Below are 24,515 nucleotides of genomic sequence, written 5' to 3'. Positions count from 1 at the left end.
ACTCAGTCATGAAACAATGTGAAAACATCTCCATCTTCATGTCCTTCTCTCTCCTGTGTTTTTTTTTTCTTGCAGTGATCACTCTAACCTGAAACGCATGGAGTTTGTAAATAATGCTTCTTTTATGGTATTTATAGTTTTTTTAATGGAAAAAAAAAATCTAAAAGAAAAGAAGTCTATGTGTACAATGATACGAAAAAGACATAACCGTCCCGAGTTTCACGCCCTAAGCTGCTTCTACTCACATCTCCGTGTGGAAAAAAACAAACAACAAAAAACGTGTGTGTCCGCTCTCTCACATCCACATTGTGGTGGAGTTCAGATCCTTGGCTGGCGGCAGAACTTGTCTTTTAGTCTTTGCATGGCTCAGACTGGAGCGTCGCAGCCTTGCCTGATTCACGGGGGGTGAAAGGAGGCATGGGAGGAGGAGGACGAGGAGGAGGAGGAGGAGGAGGAAGTGGAGGAAGGGATCTGGACTGGCTCTCTAACACCAAACGCTAGGTGTTTTTGTGTTGTTTCGTCTCAACAAGCTCACAGCCCATTCATGCAGCACCATTTTCTAAAAGACTAAAAAAAAGAAAAAAAAAAGACTGTGCCAAACAGAACATTGCACCCCTGACCTTGCAAAAGCATGAGTAGTGTACTGAAACTATATTTATATGTATTGTACATACATGTCACTGTTTTGTGGTTGCGTCATGGCTTCTGCAGAAAAGAAAAACAACACTAACATATGGTTAAAAAAAAAAAAAAAGCCCAGAGCTCTGAATTAGTAATTTTTGCTTTCCTTTAATCTTCCCAAGGGAGTCACGCCATGGCTGGTAGCCTGAAAAGAGTTCCAGAGAGTAAAGATGATGGTTATTGTTGCTTTATTGTGGTGAAGCCTGCAGAGGGTATGATATCAGCAGGTTTTCACCGTTGCACTCCGTGTGGAGCAGCATCATCACCGGTTTGTGGTGCCTCCCAACAGCCACACGTCATCCGGACGAGAGGGGGGAGAACTTGGCAGGCTCGCTGCACTGATAGGAAAACAAATTAGGCTCGCAAGGATTTGAGATTGGACAGGCCCGTTGTTCTGGACCTCCTCAGAGCACGGGAACGGATTCTGCAGGAGAGTCGCTAAGAGTCTCATCGATCTCCATAGAGATCAGCCGGAGCGTCTGCCTCTCCTAAACAGGCAACGCTTCAAGGTCTACTGAGAGCGTTGATAGAATGCAATCATGTTTTGTTTCTTTATTTTTTTTTGTTTCTTTTTGCTCTCATTCTTAAACATTGTTTGTATTTTGTGTATAATAGCCTTTGGTGCCTCAAGCTTTTATTCATTCCTTTATCAGAAATGTACGACTTTATATCATATTTTTAATTACTGGAATGGTTTTGATTTCAGAAGGGTAAGCTTTGTTTGGTAAAAAAAGTTTTGAGTATTGAAAGGACACACATTACGCACTGTTTTTCATATGAATCAAGCATTGTTTTTTTTTTTACAGGATGTTGAAACAGGATGTAGGTTTAAGCTTCACCTAAGCATACAGTAAGATTGCATCCATCTTGACTGTACTGCCATTAATCTTACTCATGGTTTTGATGAAGCTCTCATCCAGCAGCAAATATGCTACTTGTCCATTCTGGACTTGTTGTATGGGATGTTATTTGTACATTGTTGTCAATTCACTGCATGTACACAATATATTACTTATGGGTTTCTTATATATTGAAAATAAGTGTTGATTTAGAGGTGCGTCAGAAGGCTTTGTTTCGTGTGGTGTAGAGGTTCCTTTAAGCTCTAACAAACAACAATCCCATTTAAGTGAGCAGTATTTACAGTAGCTGGTATTTTACATGTTTCATATTAATGCAGATTATGTTGACCAGAACAATCTCTGTTAGAATAAACGGCTCTTTTATATCTCATTTATTGTCTTAAATGAAATAGAGATCATGTATTCAGTGCAGGAAAAGCTAAATTTGTTCATATCCTCTCAATGGTCAACTTCCATTCATAAACTACAGTTTAACTGGTGGCCAGTTATGTCACATTCCATAACAGATGGAGCAAAAAAAAAAAAAAAGAAATGAAGCAGGTTAGATTTATTTTTCACCACAGTCTATTGATCTTTTCATGTTCATTATATTCAGATTGCCTTCTGACATAGTAGGTGCTATGCAAGGTGATACAGTACTTATTTTCTTCGACATTAGAAATATGCATGAATGACTTACTGTAAGGGCAGACGTGAAAAACCAACATTTTGTTGTGATGTAGCAGCAACCACAGGTGGATCGAAAAGGATTTATTTCCATATTGGTTTCTGTTTGATTGTACAGTTCATCTCATCAGTATGAAGAATTGATGCACATCTGTATAGATTATAATGGTGCTATCTGATAGTAGGTCAACAACAGTTTAGTTGATGCGCGCTACCAGTGGCAAGAACTACACAACAGGTTTCTTTATTGTTGTTGGGGTTTTATGTATGTAAGTTTTTTTTTGTGCATATATTTGTGTATTTGTCTCAGTATTTTAAGTGGTACATTATTTATTTTTCTATAATTTCTTAAATGAAGGCATTTTTGGTTCTAAACAGCATTCCTCTCAGTTGTTTTAACTTTTCATGTCAGTTTCCGCCGCGTCTCTGTTGATATTATGAAGAATTTTGGATCATGAAACAGTTATGCAAGTGGTACAGTGGGAAGGAAGTTGGTCATTTACACATTACAGACCAGTGTGTATTCACTGTGCATTAACTTCAGCTTATAGGCCTTACCATGGAAGACATACATCTGCTTTTATTTAATTTTGTGTGTCAAAAAGCTAACTATGACAACAAAGTACTGATGGCCTGAATGTTGGACAGGCCCAGCCAATGCAAACAGTGAAGTTAAACATCACGGCTTTTTCTCACGCTTTCTCTTCTCTCTCTCTCTCTCTCTCTCTCTCTCTCTCTCTCTCTCTCTCTCTCTCTCTCTCTCTCTCTCTCTCTCTCTCTCTCTCTCTCTCTCTCTCTCTCTTTGCATTGAATGTAGTTTGATATATGTATAGTGGATTATTAATGTACTGTTGAAATGTGTGCTCATTTGACAAGAAGTGCAATTTATACCTTGGTTCATGTGTGTAGCATCAAATGCAGCTGAAAATTCACACAGTTGTGATTTCTATAGCTCCATTTGTTCAGTCATGCTACCCTGTATACCACTACCTGTAAAAAAAGACAAAGAAACACATGTAAACATGGACCTTTCATTAAATCTCAAATTTGATTGGTTTATTTTTGTCTCGAATACTGTCCCTTCACTTAAGTGTTATTTCCATTACTTACTATTTACAAGTTTTTGCAACGTGTTATTTTTTTTTAATTTTGTGTTTTGATTTCCAGCCTTTGTTACAGTATTTGTTCTCACAAGGTGCTGTATCTTTAGCATGTGCAGCTAATTTTTTAATTGATTTTTTTTTCATTTTTAAAAAAATTTGATTGATTATTTTTGGTTGATTGTTGTGTTTTTCCTTGTTAAGGTTTCATATTTTGTTTATTCTGCTATTAGCAGAAGTGCCAAAATATTTCAAACGTTTTATTTCCGTTTCAGTATTAGCAGAGCTGGTCAGAGGTTCCAAAGTGACTCACTATTATCCCACATCTGTGTATTTTTCATTGATGCAGAAATGTTGTGAGTCATGTTTTCCTCTGAAGAAACCGTAGCATACATTTCCCTCATCAAACCCCTCAGATTAAAAGTGCTGGGGTATAATTGATTTAGTCACATCCACATTATGGATTAAGCTGAAAGATACTGGTCTCTTTTGTCATCCTCCAATGAACTACAGCCTTACTGAAATAAGTATATTGCCACATACTCTCCGAAATCAAATGCAGTCTAGGTACAAGAGCAAAAATGCAAAAGCAAATCCACTTTGTGACTGATTTGGTTGTGATGTGTGTTCAGTTTCTGTTCTGCATTTGTATTTCTTTCTTCTTTTTTTTTACCCACTTGATTGAAATTTCTTTGAAGACCATTGTGTTCAAACACTACTATATTTCAAGATGACATTTCATTTGACTGTACTGTTGGAGCCAAATAAACACAGTCTTTCAAATACATCATACAATAGACTCGCCTTTATTGGTCCTCATCACTTTTTAACTCTAATGTATGTTGTACATACACAGCTATACAAACTGAAGACATGAATGCAACTATTGCAAAAAAATTCTACTTTTGTATATGCTCTTTGTGCATTTGTGCAATTACAAGCCTGGTAAAACACAAATAGGCTACAACTGACAAATGTACATATATACAGTTCATTATGTAACAGGATATTTTATACAAAAATGCTGGATTAAATCTAAAAAATTAAATTAAATATTTAAATATGACAGGAGTCTTTAGTTCATCAAGAATTGCAATCAATTACAGTACTTACAACTTACATTAAAAACCCATTGAAAACTTATAAGAAGGATGCACAATTATTTAATAAATTAAGGAATAAGTCGTGGAGTAGAAATATAAAGTATCATAAAATAGAAATATTCTCAAGTAAAGTACAAGTAGGCCTCAGAATTGTACCTACAGGTAGCCTCATGTACTTAAAATGTACTTCAATTCTGCACACCGCCAAGTAAAATACACAGTGTGAAACAGCACAACCTGCCGGGATATCAGTGAATGACATGTTTATGAATGAATGTTTATGGCCTGTCTTCACAGCACCTACAGCTTGTTTCAGCTGTAGGTGGCAGCACGAGAGGGCTGCACGAGCTGCGGCTCTGTACGTGTTTTTGTATGTCTAAGTGCGCGCGCACACGTGTATAAAGCAGGACTAGTTGCGCTCGAGCAGATCATCTTCGAGTCGGTGGGAAGGAAAGAGTGTGCATTGTCCTGCAGCTGGAAAACATCAGGATGTCTGTGGAAAAAATTGATAAAAAGAAAACTATCGATTTGAGGAAGAAGCACATTGGGTAAGATAAGTGACATTCTGCACTTTTATTACGCCACAAAGTTTCTGATAAGGATGACAGACGTTAAGTTATGGCTGTAACAACAATGTATATAAAACGGAAACAGCAAGTCATCCTGTCTGTTATCTAGAGTCATCCTTTAGAGAAGCACTTAGCTGAAACTCGTTAAGACTGTCAAATTTTTCAGAATTTGTTCGATAACAATAGTTGCAAAGCTAATATCTCATGTCTTTATTTTGTTTTTATTAGTTATATTCATAAGCAGCTATAAGTGCCACTTTATTTGATTTGGATTTGAAATACTTTGTCATTGGATTGAAAACATACAATACTGTAATTGTAGTTCATTTGTACATTGTATTACCATTAATGGTTACTTATGATATCTATTTATAAATATTTATAAATCGCATTTTTATCCGTACTACATAAACATTGTAAAACCAGAGTGAAAGGCATTCTTTGCACTCATGCCTGTATTACTCCTCTGTAGACCATCATGTAAGATTTTCTTCAGTCATGACCCCATCAAGGTTGTGCAAGCCAAAGGCCAGTACATGTATGATGAAAAAGGACAGCGCTACTTGGATTGCATCAACAATGTGGCTCATGGTAAACACCACACAGTTACACACACACACACACACACGTGCAAAGACTTCTGAGAAGAAAAATATGTACAGTACATCAGATCTGTTTTATACCACTTTTATGTCATAATCTCCACCAAAAATTGAACAAGAGACTTAAAATATGGAATAAAAGTTAGAGGCATGTGATATATTTTAGGCTCTGTTTTCACTAGAATGCATGAGTGACAAATGTACTTGCTCTACAAAGATATCAAGTATTGTACACCTAATTTCAAGTGACTAAAGTTGCACTACTGCAGGGAGACAGGAATGTAAAAAAGGATGTTTTCTGAACTACCACATTCAACACTCTTTCATTTCAGCATATAGCCTCCAATTATGTGCCTTTAATATCAGTTATCATGTTTTCTTTTGACCACAAATTACAGTGAGATGACAAAGTGTGTTTTTGTCCTGAGCGTGAGTATCAGCTCTAATCCTGTGTTCATCCTTTCCTTGATCTCTCAGTGGGCCACTGTCACCCGGATGTGGTGAAAGCAGGAGCTCAGCAGATGGAACTTCTCAACACCAACTCGCGTTTCTTGCACGACAACCTTGTGCTGTATGCCCAGAGGCTGCAGGCCACACTGCCTGACAAGCTGTCCGTGTGCTACTTTGTCAACTCTGGGTATGTCGCATGTACGTCAGGAAAGAAAGATTATAGTCAGACTTGTTTTTTTACTTGGGAGTGGATTGTACAGCACAGATACTGTTCATTGATTTACAGATGCAATCAGCCTTTTGATTCATGTATGTCTCGTATCTTCTTGAACTTTATCTGTGGCCTCAGGTGGACCATCTACAAGAGGAGCAATAAAGATGTGTGGCAAATTGTTGTGAATGCTGTACATTGCAAGATAAAAGGTTTATAGTCCAATCATATACGGTTGTCAGGCTTACTGTAATCAAGGAAAAACAACACACCTTTTAAGAGATAAAAGAAAATTGTTTCAGTGGATCTTTGTCCTCCACATCCTCCTTAGACCAGCCTTCCATTAGTCAAAAGTCTGACAATTGTGCTGATTTAGGAAGAACAACATCACTATTAGTCTGTTTAATAACACCTTGAAAGCTGCAATAAAGGTGAAAGTCCCAGATCAGTGCTCCGAGGGAATGTCTAGACTTTCAAATAAAATAATTATGTCATGTTATAATGCATGATCGGCTTTTTAAGCCTTGTCATGGACATCCAAATATGAACCAGCGCTGGCGTATTTACTTATTAACAGCACTTGCTGGAGTCCTGCAGTGTGAACAGGAATGATCTGGTCAAGGGTAATAATGTTGTAGATGATGTAACTGATGTACAAGACTAAACAGATTATTTATTAGTGGAAGGGAAATAAATGTTTTAAGGGAAGTTATAAACCTGACGCAATATCGACATAAAGATTATGTTTCTGCTGCACTGGTCAGAAACATGTTAGCAGTGCAAATGTTTTCTAAGCTCTAATGTGGGCAAATTAGTGAACCAATTTAGTCCAAAACAACATACCTGGTGTCCTTGAGCACCATATATTTGAGGATATAAAGATGTTTTTGTGTTCCTGTTAGACACACATAGCATTGCTCATCTTTAAAAAACAAAAAGAAAGCCATACACTGCTGAATTACAGCTCCAGTATTCTAACATGCATGATGAATTAGCGTTTATTAAGCAGATGTCACTTCATATGCACTCATAACGGGAAGTGAAACATCAAACTGTGTCTGACGTGCTAGTGTGTATTTTGTGGTGACTGAATAACTCAGAATAACCCTTGCCCCTTTGAACTTCAGATCTGAAGCCAATGACCTGGCCCTTCGTCTAGCGTGGCAGTACACAGGCCACAAAGATATCATCACCCTCGAAAAGTAAGTGCTACTGCTGGTCATTGTTCGAAAATACCCAGTGCCACAACACATGAGCAAATAGAAAGTATATAAATGATAATGAGTGGTAAAAGTAATTTTGTACTGTCTCTGACTACATATGTCCTCGTATTAATAGTACTCAACTTTATATTGCAATTGAGTGAACTTATTTGGTCCCTGGCCTGTGTTTTCTTTGTTTGCAGTGCGTACCACGGCCACGTCTCATCGCTCATTGACATCAGTCCGTATAAGTTCCACCAGCTGTCAGACGCTGAGAAGAATCAATCTGTCCATGTGGTGAGTGCTTTTTCTCTCCTCGTCTGCCTGCCCGCACACTATTAAAACACCATGACTCAGCATGCTCTACTGGGCTTTGGCAGGCTACTAAGTATTCCCACCTGTGCATGCACGAGGATATGTGTGTGTGTGTGTGAAAAGGAGAAGGAGGGCAACTAATGACAGAAGCAAAGAATATTGTTTTACTACAAATTAAACAGGTCAAGACATGACCAAAGTAACTTTGGAGGGGGGCATTATTGTTCGTGTCACAGGCAATACATTTTATTTTCCCCCTGAAAATACCTTGTTAATCACAGAGGACAGAGAGAGGAATGGCAAGACAGCTGAAGGGCAGCTATTACTGAGCAAACAGCTCCAGCCTGCAGTGGTGTGTAGATGAGTATCTCAGAATAAACACAACTAACTCAAACTAGTGCACAACTGTGTCAGGTTCCATTACATCTCGTAAAGACACATGATGGTACCTAAAGTGTACCTTTGGAATGAGGCAGGACAGGATGTTTATTGCCTGGATGCACTGCCAAAAATGTGCACCAGCATGCTGTCATAATGTCAGCAGTGACTGAGATTCTTGTGCTGTTTTTCCAGCTCCTCTGTTAAATCATGAACATTACTCCTACAAATCATATTCCCGCAATGTCTATAGTCAGATAATTGTTTGATATCGGTGAAATTTGTTTTAATAATTGGTAAAATCAACTAGTTTTCCCACAGTTTTTTCACATGTGATTTAACTATTTTGGATTAAAATGGTCCCCCCCTTGATGATGTCATCAGGGTCATCTTGAGTTAGGCTTGAGATTTCAAATATTTGACAGTTATAGACTGAGGGCATGAAGTTTGTGTGACAGGAGCATTTAACAGGAAATGAAGGTCTATTGACAATTGTTGAATAGGACCCCTTTAAATGTATTTAAATGTATTTTAAATGTAAACTGAAGATGTTATGTCAGCGTAAAGGTACACTGCACCAGCAAAGGCAGGGAAGAAGAATGCAAACTAGAAAAAGTGAATGCAAACTAAGCAGGATTTAAGACTTAAATAGGATACACATAATGCGGTCTGGTGAGTAACATTCATTGTAAAAATAACTTTGTTTGTTTCAAAGAAAACTCTGCATGGCACCTTTAAACTTGTCTGACTAAACCGTACACAGACTCTGGAGGGAACCTATACCTGCAACAGGTTAAAAATAGCCGTTCATTCTGCTCTGTTCCTTGATAGCATTGGCGGAGTTCGATATGGCTTACCCAGCTCTAGTGTTACATGCCAAAGGTGGGGCTGTTTTCGCCAGCTTGCATATTTTATTCATGACCACTGACAAGGAGGATAAGGAATCAAGCTGTGGTTCAGATGCTGGCAGTTGTGGTCTTTGCTTACCCCTTCACTGCTTGACCAACATTTCACTGCAGACTGCTCTGAGAACAGCTGTTTGTTTATCACCAGATGTTCACATAAATATTCTGATGAACATAAGCCTGGATGCTATAGCCAAATATTTCAACATATGCTGGACCAGAATGGTCACAAGATGGATCAGTGAGAGGGCGTTCAGTTGGATTCGTACTCCACAAAAGTATTTGTAGGACACTAAGTGAGAACAAAAAAATATTTTTCGATGTTTCGCATGTTCAAATCAAAGACATGGAAAAACATGAGCTATGTCCAAACATTATTTATTAATACTAAAACCTATTTCTATAATTATTCAAAGTTCTTGAAAACTAACTTCCAAAACAGCAGGAAAAATGTGTGCCAAGCAGATGTCAGTCCAACTATGACTTTGGTCTGCTTATATAAAATTTGGAAATGTAACAAATAGAAAGTCCATCCATCCATTTTCCACTGCTTATCTGGGACCAGGTTGCAATAGCATCAGACTGAATAAGGAAACTCAGACATCCTTCATCCCGGCAATGCCATCCAGCTCCTCCTGGGGGATCCCAAGGCGTTCCTAGGCCAGAAGAGATATATAGTCCCTCCAGCATGTTCTGGATCTACCAGTTGGACTCCAGAGGGAGGCGTCCCCTGGAGGTGTTCCAGGCAAAAGAAAGACTTTTGTTTAAATTACTTTATTTTGTTGTTGAGATGCTGCTGGAGCTGTCTCACTTCTGTACACAATTTATTTCAAATTCTTACAGCTGTTTAGAGCGCCTACATTTCTGTTGCGGATTGCATTTTTTGACAAAAGTGTGCGTCAACACTGCAATCAAATATCAAGCAAATTTTGCCTGAATAGTCACTGCTTTTAAAGTAAATGTAAATGCTCCGTAAACTCAAAACACACTTAGAATAGCATGCGGTATGTGGCCTGTGAATCTGCTTTAGTAATCATCTCTACATCTTGTCCCCCCCCGCAGGCTCCGAGCCCAGATGTATACAGAGGCAAATACAGAGCGAACCACCCTGATCCTGCAACAGCATACGCAGATGAAGTCAAAGATATCATAGACAAAGCCCATGGGAAAGGAGGCAAGGTACAGTTTGTGTTTGATATTGTTGTGGTATCACATGTTACTCAAAGCAAGAGCAAACTTTTGCTTTGTTTTTAGCATACAGCATGGCTTCATGTATCGTTGGTGTTGGTGATGTGATTTTTTTTTTAAAGTTTTTTTAATTCCAGAAATTCCATGGAAGGTCACTGGCATCTACTGTATGCATTGCCTTGTTTTATCTACAACTACTCATACTCTTCTACCTTTCCCCTTTTCTCCCCTTCTCTCCTCTTTCACTGTTTCTCCCAATTCTCAGGTTCAGGCCTAGGACTTGGACGTTAAGGGTCAAATCCCAGATCTTAATGCGCAAGCTTGTTGGCTCTTTATCCCATGTTCAAAAGCACAACTGATGGCATGTCCATGCTTCCAGTGGCGAGAGGGACGGGATTTCAGCCCAGAGATTATACAGAATGCCTTTTGCAGTTTCTAATGGAACTTGTTGCAGATGTGCGTAAAGGGAGAAAACCAAAATGACTAATAAGAGTACAGCAACACTTTCATCTCTTTTTGTGATATTGAAGAGATGAGTGGTTGAATATTGCACCATGCTTATCTTATAAAATATACAACTGTCAAGAAATGTTCATTTTTCTCCACAGTGACCTACATTAATGTCTGCCCCAAATATTTTGTGATTGCCTCTCTCTTTGTTTTGCACTGACAACTGAAAAGTGAACTTGTGAAAGAGGAAAGTCTACAAGTCAAAGATGCCAGGACTCCTCCTCTTTCCCAGTTTATCAGTCTGTCTATAGATTGGACCTAATGTGTTTTTCTCTTGTGCAGATTGCTGCTTTTATTGCCGAGTCATTGCAGAGTTGTGGCGGGCAGGTCATTCCCCCCGTGGGCTACTTCCAGCAAGTGGCAGAGTATGTACACAAGAAATTGCAGAGATGAATTCATGTTCATACTTACTGTAGTGCCTGAAAGTACTTTTTAGTCTTTTTTTTGCTGTTCAGAATCAGTTGACAAAGACAAAATGCAGAGTTGTCGTTCAGACATGAGTAACTGAATGCAAAGTATGGTAAGCACGTGTAAAGTGTACATTATTTGCATACTGCAAAAAATGCTTGAAGCAAGTACACACCCTCCAACAAAGTACACATCCTCCAACAAAGTACACATCCTCCAATAAAGTGCACGCCCTCCGACAACATTGTAGCAGCTTCATTTGACATTTGATGATGAATGCATTCAAAACAATTGCACAAGTTTACCTAAGAATGTATTCTTTAGATGGCTCTTGACTGTGTGCTATAGACAAACCTGTTGTGTCTGCTGCACTGTTTCATGTGAGCCTGTGCCTGACTGAGTGAGTAACTTGAGTTTACCTCTCTGCCTCTGGATTCTTCTGCCCTCCACAGACATGTCCGTAAGGCAGGGGGCGTTTTCATCGCTGATGAAGTCCAAGTGGGCTTCGGACGTGTTGGCTCCCACTTCTGGGCCTTCCAGCTTCAGGGAGAGGACTTTGTGCCCGACATTGTCACAATGGGAAAGCCAATTGGTAACGGCCACCCCATGTCATGTGTGGTCACTACCAAAGAGGTGGCAGAGGCCTTCATGTCATCTGGAATGGAGTATTTCAATACAGTAAGAGTATTATATGGTTATGAAAGTAATATAATACAAAGTTACATTTTTATACCAACCTTCTGCAAAGTACTAAATGTATGGTTGATATAAATATTCCACTTTTTCTTTTTTTTTATTTAGTTAATAAGAACTGGCAAATTGCAAAAACAGATTCTTGAGAACTTTGCCTTTTCTCCCAAGTTGACCAGAAATGCCACTGACCTTGAGGTTCTTGTCCATATTTGCTAAGCGCAGCAACACATTTGTTTTCCAGATTATGTGGAAAAAAAATATTCTGGTCATGCTTTTTTTGGAGGGGGGTTGCACTGACAGTCTCCTATTACAGTTATTTCCTGTAAAAAGAAAACATTGTGATAATAACGCAAATATAAGAGTTCTCTGTTGTCACATTTTTTCAGCTAGTTTGCTGCAGTTTGGATCTTTTCCAGTCACACACTGAAAGTAGTGGAGTTGAATGTGTTGAAGCATTTGTTAGTCTTTTAGTCTGTTATCATGACTCTGTGACATTAGAAGTCTCTTATATATTTAATGCATCAAACTGGCTTAGTGTCTTGTCTTCCGAGTAGCAGATTTCCTAGCTGGTGTGAGGTTAACCTTGGTGTAATCTTTCCTCTGTGTGTGGGTTTTAAATTTCTCAGTTTGGTGGTAACCCAGTGTCATGTGCCATCGGTCTAGCCGTCCTAGACGTGATTGTGAAAGAGGATCTCCAGGGTAATGCACTGCGTGTGGGGGGGTACCTGACCAATCTGCTGGAAAAGCAGAAAGAGAAGCATCCACTGGTCGGAGATATCAGGTGAGCAAATGTACACACACGCACATGGTAACAGTAATTCAGTGACCTCACAATAAATATAATTTTGGCGTCAGCTGCTCTTGCAGTGAAGCATTTGCACAGCACTTCCCAGTCATGGTCGTATGTGACATATTTACGTTGGACTTACAGTTAATACAGTTGATGTTTTTGGTCATAGTGACAAGTAGTGATCATGCTAAACACCCAGTTGTTGTTTTCACTTGTTGCACTGCTGCACAAAACATGTCACTACTGAGTAGACGAATATTTCTAAGAAAAAAGGATACATTTTAACTTTAAAGGTTTAATTTGATGTACATTTGATTACCATGATCCAGATTTTTCAGGGGTTGTGGGGAAAGAAAAAACTCATTTCTCAAATTAATTTTTCCTGCAGAGGTTGCGGTCTGTTTGTTGGGGTGGAGCTCGTGAGGGACAGGTTGAAGCTCACCCCTGCTACAGCAGAAGCCCAGGAAGTCATATATAAGTAAGTGTAAATGTGAGAACTCAGAAAGCACTGTTCACTATGCTTCTGAATTGATATTTTACAACAGAAACAGCATTATAATTCGAACTCCAAACTCAAACTTCTAATGCCAGTGTTATGATAGTTTTGGTACACTGGAAACAAACATTAGTCTTACATCACACAAAAGTTCATCAGCTTATTGTAAAAGCTGCATCATATACACGCTTTTGTATAATATTTGGAATTTAGAGCTCATTATAGCCATCTTGTTAGGATCTATGAATGATATTTCATTTACACAGAGACTTTCATATGCGGCCTTTGAAATCAATACGCCGGATATTATGCCATTTATAAATTATTATGACATCACTCAGTCTGAGTTCACACATGTTGAACTTGATAATTACTAATTATCTTATGAGTCATTCCTGTGTGGTTGAAAGGTGTGTTTATGAATTAAATCTCAAGAACGTACATCTTGTTAAAATGAAAACCTGACTCTCAGCTTCTGTGATGCATGATTGGAGTCCCATCTTTATGCCTTTGAAAATAAAGGAGTAAAAAAATTATTTTAAAAATTTTTAATAAAAATTAAGGTAAAAAAAACCCACCATCGTATCATGAAGGATGAAGCTGAATTCCCAATATCTGACATCAAGGGTCAATATCAGCTCAACATATTAGAAACAAAATGTTTTAACTGCAATAGTTTTTTTCACAGCAGACTTTTTCACTGTGAAAAGAAAAGCACAGGTGTAATTAATACCATTAATTACAGCTGCACAGTTAGATGTGCTCTCTGGCATGAAACAGAACCATCGTTAATGTGATTAGTAACACCTGTGCTCTTCCTGCTGAGTCAAAATATCTGTTGTGAAAAACTGGGCATTTGAAATGACTCAACCTCCTAATATCATTGGCTTCAGAGTGCAAAATAATTCATCTTTTGTCCCAGGCTAAAGGAACAACACATCCTGCTTAGTGCTGATGGACCTCATCGCAATGTGCTCAAATTTAAGCCCCCAATGTGCTTCAGTACGGAGGACGCTGACCTGGTGGTGGAGAAAATCGACCACATTCTCACAGGTACTTGACATTTTCACTCCAGGACGGTGGTGCTCGAACTAGCTGAGCTTTTTCTGGGTCATTCACTATTTTGAAAAATCAAGGTGTGTAGTGATAGCCTACTGTCGCTGAAATGGTTCTCAATCATGTGCGCTATTTTGTCTGTTTCCAGAACTTGAAGCAGCATTAGGCTTGAAGTCATCCAACTTATTGAGTGCAGAGAATGAAAGCAGTAAAAGAAAGGTAAGTGTGACTCTGCTGAATATCAGCAATAACACTAAGTTTCTTATTTCCCAATGAGTTGCCCGTCAAATCTTTGCATACGGAGGCAAAATAAAGACACATCCATGTGTATGATGTAAAAAAAATACAACAGTTCTGTCTAGATTTTCTCAATTTCTGTTGATTTTCATTTCAATTCTATCTGTTCATGGTTTACAAGATACCCACTGACGAAAACGGACATCAGTATCACAATGGGTTGGTGCACAGCAGAGGGAGCGGTCAAGGAGTCCATGAACAAACAAAACGCCTCAAGAGATAACAGTTAAAGCACTGAAGTGGCCCAACATGTCTCTGTGTGATAACAGACACTGTAAACCAAAAAAAAAGTGGTGCTTTAGCATGTAATCCAATTACTGTTTTTAAAATTATTAATAATAATGATATATGCTGTATATCTATGAGACTGCAGTGTCTCCTTGGGTATTATTTTTTTAAAATTACACTGAGGAATCAAGCCACTTGTTGCATAACATGCCAATATTCACTTGGCCATGATATTCAGGGATCAAAACATGTATATGTCAATTATATAACATTGTCTTAATGGCTTTATCATTCAAATACTGCTTTACTGATTTTAAACATTGTCCCGATGTAGTTGAAAGTATGAACAACGTATTATTGATGAATTAATCACACTGGATTAAGTAAAATATTGTATGCAATACTTCATTGATCCACAAGGGGAATTTTGACCCTAACTTCTGCCTTGTAGGAGGACAGTTTGAATGAAATACATGTGTAATATACACTAAATGAAAGTGAAAAGTAGCTCTACTGAGTATATGCTGTTGGTTTCCCATCTTATCCCACTCTGCCTCTACAAACAAGCATGGACACTGTTTGACAAGTCTGCAATTATTTACCAATGTTCTCATGTTCCACATTAACAGAGACTTGACGTGGTTTCCAAAAAAGGTTTGTTACTTGCATGTTGGAGCGCTCAGTAAAAGAGAGGCCCTTTTCTGTCCACAGAAAAACAAATGTAGTGGAGTGCTGCACATCTATGGTGTTCATAAAAGACCAAGATGTTCTTTTAAGTCTCAGGAGATGTATAGTTGGCCAAAGTCCTGGGCCTTGCTCCATAATGTGGAGAGGAGCAGACAGGAGGCCAGCAGCCCACTCAACATACAATGTGAAAGAAGTGCCATCCGGTACAGTTTACCATCAGCAAGCCCAGAACAATGAAGGAAAGACTGACCAAAACATTTGATTTTATATAGATGTTTTTGTCTCCACAGTCATACTTTTTTGTTTATTTATATTGACGGTTGGTACTTAAATGAGGAGGAAAAAAAGTAATACTTTGTAGGAAAATTGGTAAGATGAAGGCAGAGTGGAAAAATGAAGAGAGGAACAGTAGGAAGCAAATCTTTATCTGCAGAGGACAAAAGAGTAGTGCAGCTTTGGTATAGCTTCCAGTAAAACGCTATTTTAAAACCTTTTTAAATTTCACTTGTTAGTGATATTATAGCTATAGCATTATGCTACAGATGGATTTAACTGATGTGTTTAAGGCACTGCACCTTCTGATTGTGCAATGTTCCCTCCCTTTTTATGACTAGTGATAAGCAATTCCATTACTTCCATTTCCTGATTATTTTCTGCATTGATTTTAGCTTCAGTTTTTGTCCTATGTTATATCTCTGTAGTGTCCCATGTACAGTATTTGGACTGTGGGAACTAGAGTGAACTGTCTCCCATGTGTTGCATGAGAGAGGACAGGTGTGCTCTATTTGATGTCATGAAAAGCTCTGAGATTCACTGTTGTTAAACATTTGTCACGATGAAAGCTTGGCTTTGTCATTAAATACTGCATTGGACCAAAATGTTCAAACATTTCTTTCTCCATATTTTATTTTATTTTTTATTTTTTTCTCTGTCTTGCATATTGGTATGGGTGGCATGAGTGCAGTGACCTTTTCAAAAGTAATGACTAATGTCTAATAATGCTCTCAAGCAGTATAAAAATCTAACACTGAACTTTTTCAACACAAGTAGTTTTCTCTTCAGCTAGAAAAACAAATCACCAGCCACAATGTTACTCCAATGTTAGGTTGAAGTTTTTAGTTACCACATCCCCGTTACCTGTTGACAACAGATGGCATTTTCCCCATACTCAGCATTCCTTAGTGTATGTAATGATGGGGTGTGCTACTTAGTGTTGAACCAAATAGTAACAACTAGGCATAACCATGTAGATCTGATTTTGTTCTTCGCTCCAAACTACAGACTAGAAAAACTAAAACTAAAGTATATGTAACTAATTTCTATTGTAATAATTTTTAAATCATACAATATTTGCCATTTCCTCAAGGTCATTATCATAATAACCCAGTAAGTTTTGAGCTTAAGATGGATAACCATGACGAATTTATTTCTGTGAAAATATGATCAGTATTTTGAGGCTGTCAGTAGTGTCCGGTGGTATCTTTTTATCTGACCTCAATACAACACAGCTGCACACAAAACTGTGCTTGGTAGATCTATATCGCCACCTTCTGGAGGGCAAATGGTTACCAAATAACTGTATATGGAAACAGGCCACAATAGGCAGATAGTTATGTTACTCCTTGCCCAGTTTTGTTCTTAATACAATATTTTAAACTCATACAGTAGAAATTGATCCTGAATTAGTTTATATAAGACAATTCATATACATATGACTACTGCAAGGAGCTCTGAAAAGGAAGATTTATTTCACCATCTTGTACAAAAATGCAACTGTGACAGGTTCAAGGCATTTTCAATAACTGCTTTACAAAAACAAACAACAAACAGTATTGTAACTCCCCTCTAAATGATTTACAGTGCTAATCTTGATTCCAAATCAATGGCTTCATCCCAACAATGTCCAGTGACTTCCTTTTTCTCCTGAGTATGAGACATATTTTCTCCTACTGCATAATATTTCTAGGCTCTGTCAGTAAACTGAAAACTAAATATAAGTGTCCTCTAGATTAAACATACTAGGAAGTAAAGAACATGAGTTTTGCAGTTTTCCTGGTTTTGTCAAGGAAACAACACATCTGGTAATGATGTGCCAGTACCAGTAATGCATGTGGCAATATAGAGCATATGCATTAGTGTTGGATTTAACAATGCAAGGGGAGAAAAGGAGCAGAAAGGAAGTCACTGAACAACAATAAGACACAGCCAGTGTGAGACTGTCAGTGCAGCCGGGTCTAATTTCTTAAGCAAGGTCAGTGCTTTCAGTCCTTATTCGTTGTTGGTTATATCAGAAATTGAGTTTATTCATAATTTTAGTTTGGCTGCCTGTTGGGCCTTCTTCCACCTTTTTTTATGATGCCTCCTGTCCACCATCCAAATCATCTGTCAGATGAAGTGTGCTCTTTGTGCCTTTAGCCCATGAGGTATCCCCTGGAAAAAAAAACAACTTATTTGCAAAGACTGACAAAACAACTGCAAACATGTGAGTGTAGTATTACTGCAGACTAACATTTGCAGTAGAGTCGGATCAATTTAGTAAGCAACAGAATGCTGTTTGAATTTAAAAAAAAATTACACATATAGGTCTTTTTTGTGGGAAACAAGTTTCAACTTACGGCAGCTTCATGCGCATGAACACTCTTGCCATGAAGAAGCTGAGGAGTACGCTGACAAAACCGATGAAGAGCAACAGGAAGCGGTTGAGTTTGGGAATGTTTGGTGCATTGGAGCGGTCCAGGATTATGAAGCCCAGGCCTCCCATTGTGAAGAGGAAACTGGAAGCCAGTCCTTCCATGATGTACTGGCCATTTACTCTGGAAAACATACAAACTTACATTAGCTATGATTTACTAGTACAACTCGTAGCTACTTTATCACTTCTGTGATTTAGTTTAAGTTTGGTGAAATGCAAAATGTTTAGGACTGCCATACCTGTATGCCAAAAAGGCAACTGGCCGCTGGTGTCCATGCTCATCAGTCATTGAACCCACACTTGGTGGTTCAACTATGACGTCGTAGATGATTCCTGCAGTGTCGATAGGAAATCATTGATTATTGATCAATCAAAGCATAATACAACTCCCAGTTGTAGAGCAGCGTTTGAGCTCATTGTACAGCCAGCTGATAACGTTAAACACGACAACAAAACAACTAGCAAGATCTAAAAGAAAAACTACACTTCCTCGCCGTTATATTTAGACAACCACTTTTGAAAAACACTAAGATACACTCAAGTAGGGTCTTTGTGCTAGCTTAGCTGTAAATTTAGCTTCCTCTCTCGTCCATTACATTAACTTCGTACTTGCTAGCGTTAAGAAGCTGATAAGAACACCCAAAGCCTTTTACCATCCGCGCTTGGGAATTATATGAAAGCTGACATGTCGTAGATTAAACAACTAACGTTAGCTAGCAGTCTTAGCTTAGCAGGGTCCGTTTACCTCCGGTGATGAGAAAGTAGGACACAATAACGACCGCATACACAGTCATAGCCGACGGCATATGCAGCCACGACGGTTTCTTCAGTTTTATATTTGGACATTCAAGCACAGCAAACGGTATACTGTATAAAGTCTCCATGGTTTTTGAAAATATGTCCTGTAGCGACAGTGCAGCAACTGACGCTGGCCGAGATCTGTGACGTCTGCGCAGCGGCTTCGCTGACGTGTCCCGGAAGTACATGCGCTCTTTTTTCCTTTTTTGTAGTGTTTAAATTAATTGATTTCATAAAGATATTTTACAGTAAAATTCCAAAAAAAAAATCCCGTTTTAAATCAAAAAAATATATATAAATACATTTTTAGCCTGCGTCATTACCAATTACTGGATGCGACGCAAAGTTAAAAACATAGTAATAAACAGATGAATACACTTAAAATTTATCATACTAGATTTTGAACATGAAGACCCGAAAATTATTTTTATCGCAATGTCAGTAATGGGATTTTCCTCCAATTTAAGTGTTTACTCTTTATCTTCAAGGCTTTGCATATCTTACTCTGACTCTGATAGGAATTGGGAGTGGAGCTTTAATTATATACCTTTTTCTTAAATAATGTTTTTGCGTTTTCTGAATATATTTCTAAAGCATGAGATAGGACAAGAAGAATAACATGGTAAATTCCTCATACTCTATTCTATATGGATTGCAGACTATTGGTTTACGAACTGGATCAAATATACAGTGTTTTGCACTAATGAATGCATCTGTAGATATTGTTTTGTTTTGTATATTGTGTTTTGGGGGCTTTGGGGCTGTTTGGGTATTTGTTGTATTTCTATTGTAGGGTTTGGATGGTGTTGATGTATTTTGCTGTTAGACGATGGTGGGTTAAAATACCGGGATGTTTGGTTTGTTGTTCGTTAATGTATATGAATAATCCCATGAGGCATGGGTAATGTAATGACCAGACACGAAGATAAAACTATTCATTCATTCACTTCAAAATGACAGAGTAAATAAGTATTACGACTGAATTTTTTATTGCAAAACTTTAAACTTAATTTGCCCGTTTAATTTATTTCTCCCGTACTGCTTTGTCCTCTATATCATTTCCCTTTAAAGATTTGATTTTATCTTCTATTTACAATTCTTCACACGTCCTCTAAATTATGACAACCCTTTAATCTTCTTGACATAATCATCAACTTTATCCTCTATATAATGACTTAAACTTTATTTCATGAAGATTTTAGTGACTTGAGCCATTTATACAATTTCATCCTAACTACCTCATAATACCAGATTAAAAACAGAGTCAGAGTCATTTAACTCAGTTCAGAGCTTTTCCAGTCTCCGCAAAACAGATTTTAAGTGGTTAGAATCAGTGTGTCATCCTATTAGGATTTTATAATCCCATAGCATGTTAAAGGACTACATTCAAATTTAAACCAACATGTCAACAGGACACTCTGAGCACTCCAAGTGATTTTAATACTTGAAATATTTAGTCTGTAAAAATGTGTTCAGATTCTTTAAGCTACAACTGCTGCTTTCAAAGAGAAACTTTCTCCTACATAACCCTGATTCACAAGCTTTCATTGTTGACCGTACTGTATTTGGCTTCATGTAAACCTCACTTTATTATAAAATGTAAAATTATCACTATCCATCACGTCCCATAACTATTTCTAATAAATTTTGCATTTGTCAACATATCTGCAGTAAATCCTAATTTATCAGAAGCAAGGCTTTCAAAGATCACAAACCAGTCATGCAGATTTCTCCTTTGCCTGCCTTTACAATTCAATGGAAAAAAAAAAAAATCTGAGCAAGAAATGGATTTGTTTGTCATTTTTTTATTGTGGCAGTACAAATACACATTTTACTTAGACTTTTGGCTCTGTGCCTGGGCCTTCAGCACCTTGACGACGATCTTCTGCTCCTCAATGAGGAAAGCACGCTTGATCCTGAGAATAAGAGATAACTGCATTAGTAATGTTAAACTTGAATAAATCATGACTGACTGTCCATCTTAATCCCCATTACACATGTGAAAAGTTTGGACTAAATTTTATCAGCGTCTTCAATGTAATAGGTGTTATTCTAACTTCTTAGCAAAGAAAAAAGATGAGGGAGAAATGCTTCTCTTACCTGTCACGCACACACTTGGCGCACATGGAGCCTCCGTAGGCCCTGCTGACGTGCTTCTTGGTCTTGGAGAGCCTCATCAGAACCTGAGGTCTAACAGCCCGAATCTACAAGACAAAGAATATGATAATCATGAGAACAGAGCTGCATCAAGTACCAACTCAAACAAATAGAGACCATAACAGTAGAGTTATCCCACACATGTTCAAAAGCAGTGGAGCAATCCGACATCTGTTTAAAACAAAATTTGAATAGTAAGCTACTCAACAGGAAGGCCAAAGGATATGGTTATAGCTACTCTACATTTGAACCTGTAAGTGTTTAATGCATTGGGTTAGATAAGAGGCAAGCAGCACACGCACCTTAGAAGATGTGTGCAACTGAAGACAAAAAAAAAACTTATCGTTTTAAAGTTTTGAGTTTAAAATCTAGACCACTGTACAGTATACAATTATGCTGACAAATGAAACACCTTGATGATGCAAGTACAGTTGGACCATGTTGATTTGGACTGTTATGTCCCCTCAGATCCACACAGCTCTGATCTCAAACACTTGTGTGTGCTTCAGTTTTCAGATGTAAAATACTAATTTGGAACAGACCATAAAATCTCATCCTTCTGAGTTTTAGCAATGGCCTTGACCCAATTACTAGAATAAACACATTGATGTAAGAGAAGCTTTTCACAATCAGGCTAACGAGCAGACCAAAGATTTGAACACCACTTGCTTGTGTGACCTTTCATTAAAGCCAACTAACTACTCAAGACACCACTTTGATTAAAAACTGTAATTATGTTGCCTAGTGCTACAGTTGCATTTCAGTTAATTTAGTTAAAACTCCAATCCCCAAATATAAACATCCACTGTTTTATTACAAAAAATTAGAACAGACCTCAATCTAGATAACGTAAACCACTACATGTTCTTTCCAGTTCATGTTGTGTACTGTTTAACATTAATTCAATATTTTTAACAATGTGAATGACCAAAGTTTACAAAAAAAACCTAGAATCACTATCAAACAATTCTGTTAATCTCAAACATGATGGCACTAACAGATGTTCATAATGTTAGCACACTGAAGTGATCACTTCAGATCTGTAGTTACACCACAAAAAACAAAGGCTTCCTCATTTACCACCACTTAATATGTCAAAGATGTGGGAAGCTTTTCTATACTTTTTCTCCCCTGAGGATACAAAGCAGCAACACACAACATCTGATAGAATACATCTTCTGCATCTGTGGTGGCTTCTATCTGAGATGCAGGTAGGAGAGTTCAAACTTTAAAAACAACACTAATGAATCTGACACCATGTGGAGAAGATCAACTATAGTCTGGCATTTTTCCCTCCAAAAAACTGCAGCGTAGGAGCTGTGTGGCTACTGGTGCAGGAAATCAAGACCAGTATCTTTACAGGCTAATGTAGCATCTATTCAGTCTTACTTATATGTCGAATACAAATTATTGTAATAATCTATAGTGTGACTTTAAGGTTATAAGTTCTCATTAATTTTTTTAACTCTACTTTGTAGGACTGAGAAAAACTTTCAGTGCAAGTCTTGCAAATACTTTTCTGTAGTTGTTGTCTGGGGAGAGCATCCACTGATTGATTGATGTCAGTATTTAAGGGGAGCAGGTGAGCCTAACAAAGCCTCAAAGCATGTTATTTACACAGGAAAACAAGTCACACACACATACAGCATACTGGGGGGAAGCAAAGAGCCTTCATCCAAATATAAAGCATCTACTTACACCACGCAGTCTTCCTGGGCAGATGCCACATGCTGACTTGGGAGCTTTGCCAGTCTTCTTGGTGTACAGGTACACAATACGGTTGCCAGGCGTCCGGGACCTACAGGTCAGCAAAGACAGAAACAAAGACAGTTTTACAAATTGGAATATTTTGGCTGTTAATGATGCTGCCGGCTTCACTAACTGGCACCATTAACACAGACACACCTTCCTCCAAGACTGAACCACTAACTAGCCACTACTTACCATTATTATCAAGAGTGCATATATATACCACAGGCTACACTGGTTATATCTACTATTATATTACTGTCTACAATGTTTATATATGATCTATAGTGTGTATATCATATAATCATACTTTGAGCTGTTTACTCTGCATTTCCTAGTATTTATATTTCATGCTGATACTAATGTTCACTCTATATCTCAGTATATTCACATCACTCTGTTCATTTTATTAATACTGCTCAAACTGCATGTATTTTGGCACATTCATACGTTCCCTTACGGTTTATAATATCAATACATCATATATAAGTACATTACACTGCACTTCACTGCTTCTTTTGCGCTGCCGGTTAGATGCTAAGCAACATTTCGTTGTCTCAGTACGTGTACTCTAAGCAATGAGAACGTTAAATCTGATCTATTTAACGTACTACTTACAGTCTAGTCTTGTTGGAGGCGGTGTTGTAGGACAACCTACGACGGTAAGTCAGGCGCTGCACCATGATGAAGCTGGAAACAGACACAATGTTCAGTTAAGACAGAAAACATGCTGCTTAGATGCTAATAACTCTGATTGCTATGCTATCGATGCTACGGCTAAAGCCGCTGGTTACACCGGCTAACAGCAACGTTAGTAAACAATATGTAAGCAGTCTTTCTTTAACTCCACAGAAACACTCTTTCAAGTCTACAACTGAATTATACATATATAGACATTTTGAACATAACTACAGCAACTCTACAACACTCAGTCTGGTGTATTAATAGCGGCCTTTCAGGGACCCTGAAGACGCGCCTTAAAAATGTCACATATAATCCACTTCGTCATGAAATCATCACGCAGTTATAAACATAGACTTGTTTTTAGTATCATCTTTACTTGAAATCGACAAAATGTTCCTCTAAAATGTAGGATTACACTGGATTATTTAGACATAATGTATCGGAGGAAAGCAGGAGCCACCATACCTGCTATCGCCGTAACCGGAAGAGGAAGGACTTGGGCGCGTGTCAAGGGTTAAAGTGCCTCCATGCTGGTGTTACACCGTATTTGGTGACCCGTCATATTCTGTTCCCTGCAGCTTTGGAAGAAGTTCTCAGATCCTTTACTTAAGTAAAAATGTCAATACCACAATGGCAAAAAGTCACAAAGTCCTGCATTTAAAAATCTGCTTAAATTAGTACTTTACTTTAGTACCTAAATATATTTAGATGTTAGCTGTGTCCATAGTATTACTTAAGTAGAATTTTGAATGTAGGATTTTTATTTGTAATCAAGTATTTTTACATTGTGGTATTGATACTTTTACTTAAGTATAAGATCTGAGTACTTCTTCCAACACCGCAGGTCAGAGAATCTGATGGGTCACCAAATTCAGTGTAACACCAGCATGGAGGACCCGGCTATTTCAAGACTGCCTCCTGCTGGTGCTAAAGTTTTACTACACACAGTAAGTATGAAACTAATTTTTAGGTGTACGTATGCTTATTAAATAGAAATGAAGACTAACATTAAAAAATGAAGCTGGCTCTTTGATACAAGT

The 24,515-nt window shown here is 37.9% G+C and overlaps 4 protein-coding genes across 9 annotated transcripts in view; 2 read left to right on the top strand and 2 right to left on the bottom strand.

Annotated features, from left to right (window-relative positions):
• The window catches only part of LOC122973341 (collagen alpha-1(XXV) chain), a 149,868-nt gene extending 145,771 nt beyond the window's left edge, over window positions 1-4,097 (top strand). For 4 of the 6 annotated variants that reach the window (XR_006399985.1, XM_044340783.1, XM_044340777.1 and 1 more), the window contains one exon: window positions 76-4,097. Coding sequence is in view for 5 of the 6 variants with exons in the window: in XM_044340783.1 (XP_044196718.1) it covers window positions 76-78 (3 nt within the window). In the remaining variant the exon portion in view is untranslated. The remainder of the gene's footprint in view (window positions 1-75) is intronic. The other 2 variants (XM_044340772.1, XM_044340773.1) reach the window with 1 other exon arrangement.
• Window positions 4,098-4,809: 712 nt separating this feature from the next.
• etnppl (ethanolamine-phosphate phospho-lyase) lies at window positions 4,810-16,283 on the top strand. Its single transcript, XM_044340792.1, has 13 exons — window positions 4,810-4,958; window positions 5,452-5,570; window positions 6,059-6,218; window positions 7,370-7,444; window positions 7,648-7,741; window positions 10,105-10,221; window positions 11,023-11,105; window positions 11,601-11,826; window positions 12,468-12,622; window positions 13,020-13,109; window positions 14,050-14,180; window positions 14,332-14,402; window positions 14,602-16,283. Exons 1-13 carry the CDS (start codon window positions 4,900-4,902, stop codon window positions 14,701-14,703), a joined length of 1,482 nt encoding a protein of 493 aa, XP_044196727.1. The 5' UTR covers window positions 4,810-4,899; the 3' UTR covers window positions 14,704-16,283.
• Window positions 16,284-17,124: 841 nt separating this feature from the next.
• ostc (oligosaccharyltransferase complex subunit) lies at window positions 17,125-19,054 on the bottom strand. Its single transcript, XM_044340795.1, has 4 exons — window positions 18,833-19,054; window positions 18,327-18,420; window positions 18,011-18,208; window positions 17,125-17,825 (listed from the first exon to the last, which is right to left on the bottom strand). The coding sequence occupies exons 1-4, from the start codon at window positions 18,969-18,971 to the stop codon at window positions 17,807-17,809; spliced, it is 450 nt and encodes a 149-aa protein (XP_044196730.1). The 5' UTR covers window positions 18,972-19,054; the 3' UTR covers window positions 17,125-17,806.
• Window positions 19,055-20,670: 1,616 nt separating this feature from the next.
• rpl34 (ribosomal protein L34) lies at window positions 20,671-23,972 on the bottom strand. Its single transcript, XM_044340796.1, has 5 exons — window positions 23,941-23,972; window positions 23,410-23,481; window positions 22,741-22,840; window positions 20,986-21,089; window positions 20,671-20,801 (listed from the first exon to the last, which is right to left on the bottom strand). Exons 2-5 carry the CDS (start codon window positions 23,472-23,474, stop codon window positions 20,717-20,719), a joined length of 354 nt encoding a protein of 117 aa, XP_044196731.1. The 5' UTR covers window positions 23,475-23,481; window positions 23,941-23,972; the 3' UTR covers window positions 20,671-20,716.
• Between the last annotated feature and the right edge of the window lie 543 nt (window positions 23,973-24,515).

The sequence above is a fragment of the Thunnus albacares genome, chromosome 22 (assembly GCF_914725855.1).
Source record: "Thunnus albacares chromosome 22, fThuAlb1.1, whole genome shotgun sequence".
Taxonomy (NCBI): Eukaryota; Metazoa; Chordata; class Actinopteri; order Scombriformes; family Scombridae; genus Thunnus; species Thunnus albacares.
This window is presented reverse-complemented; position numbering and strand designations above follow the sequence as displayed.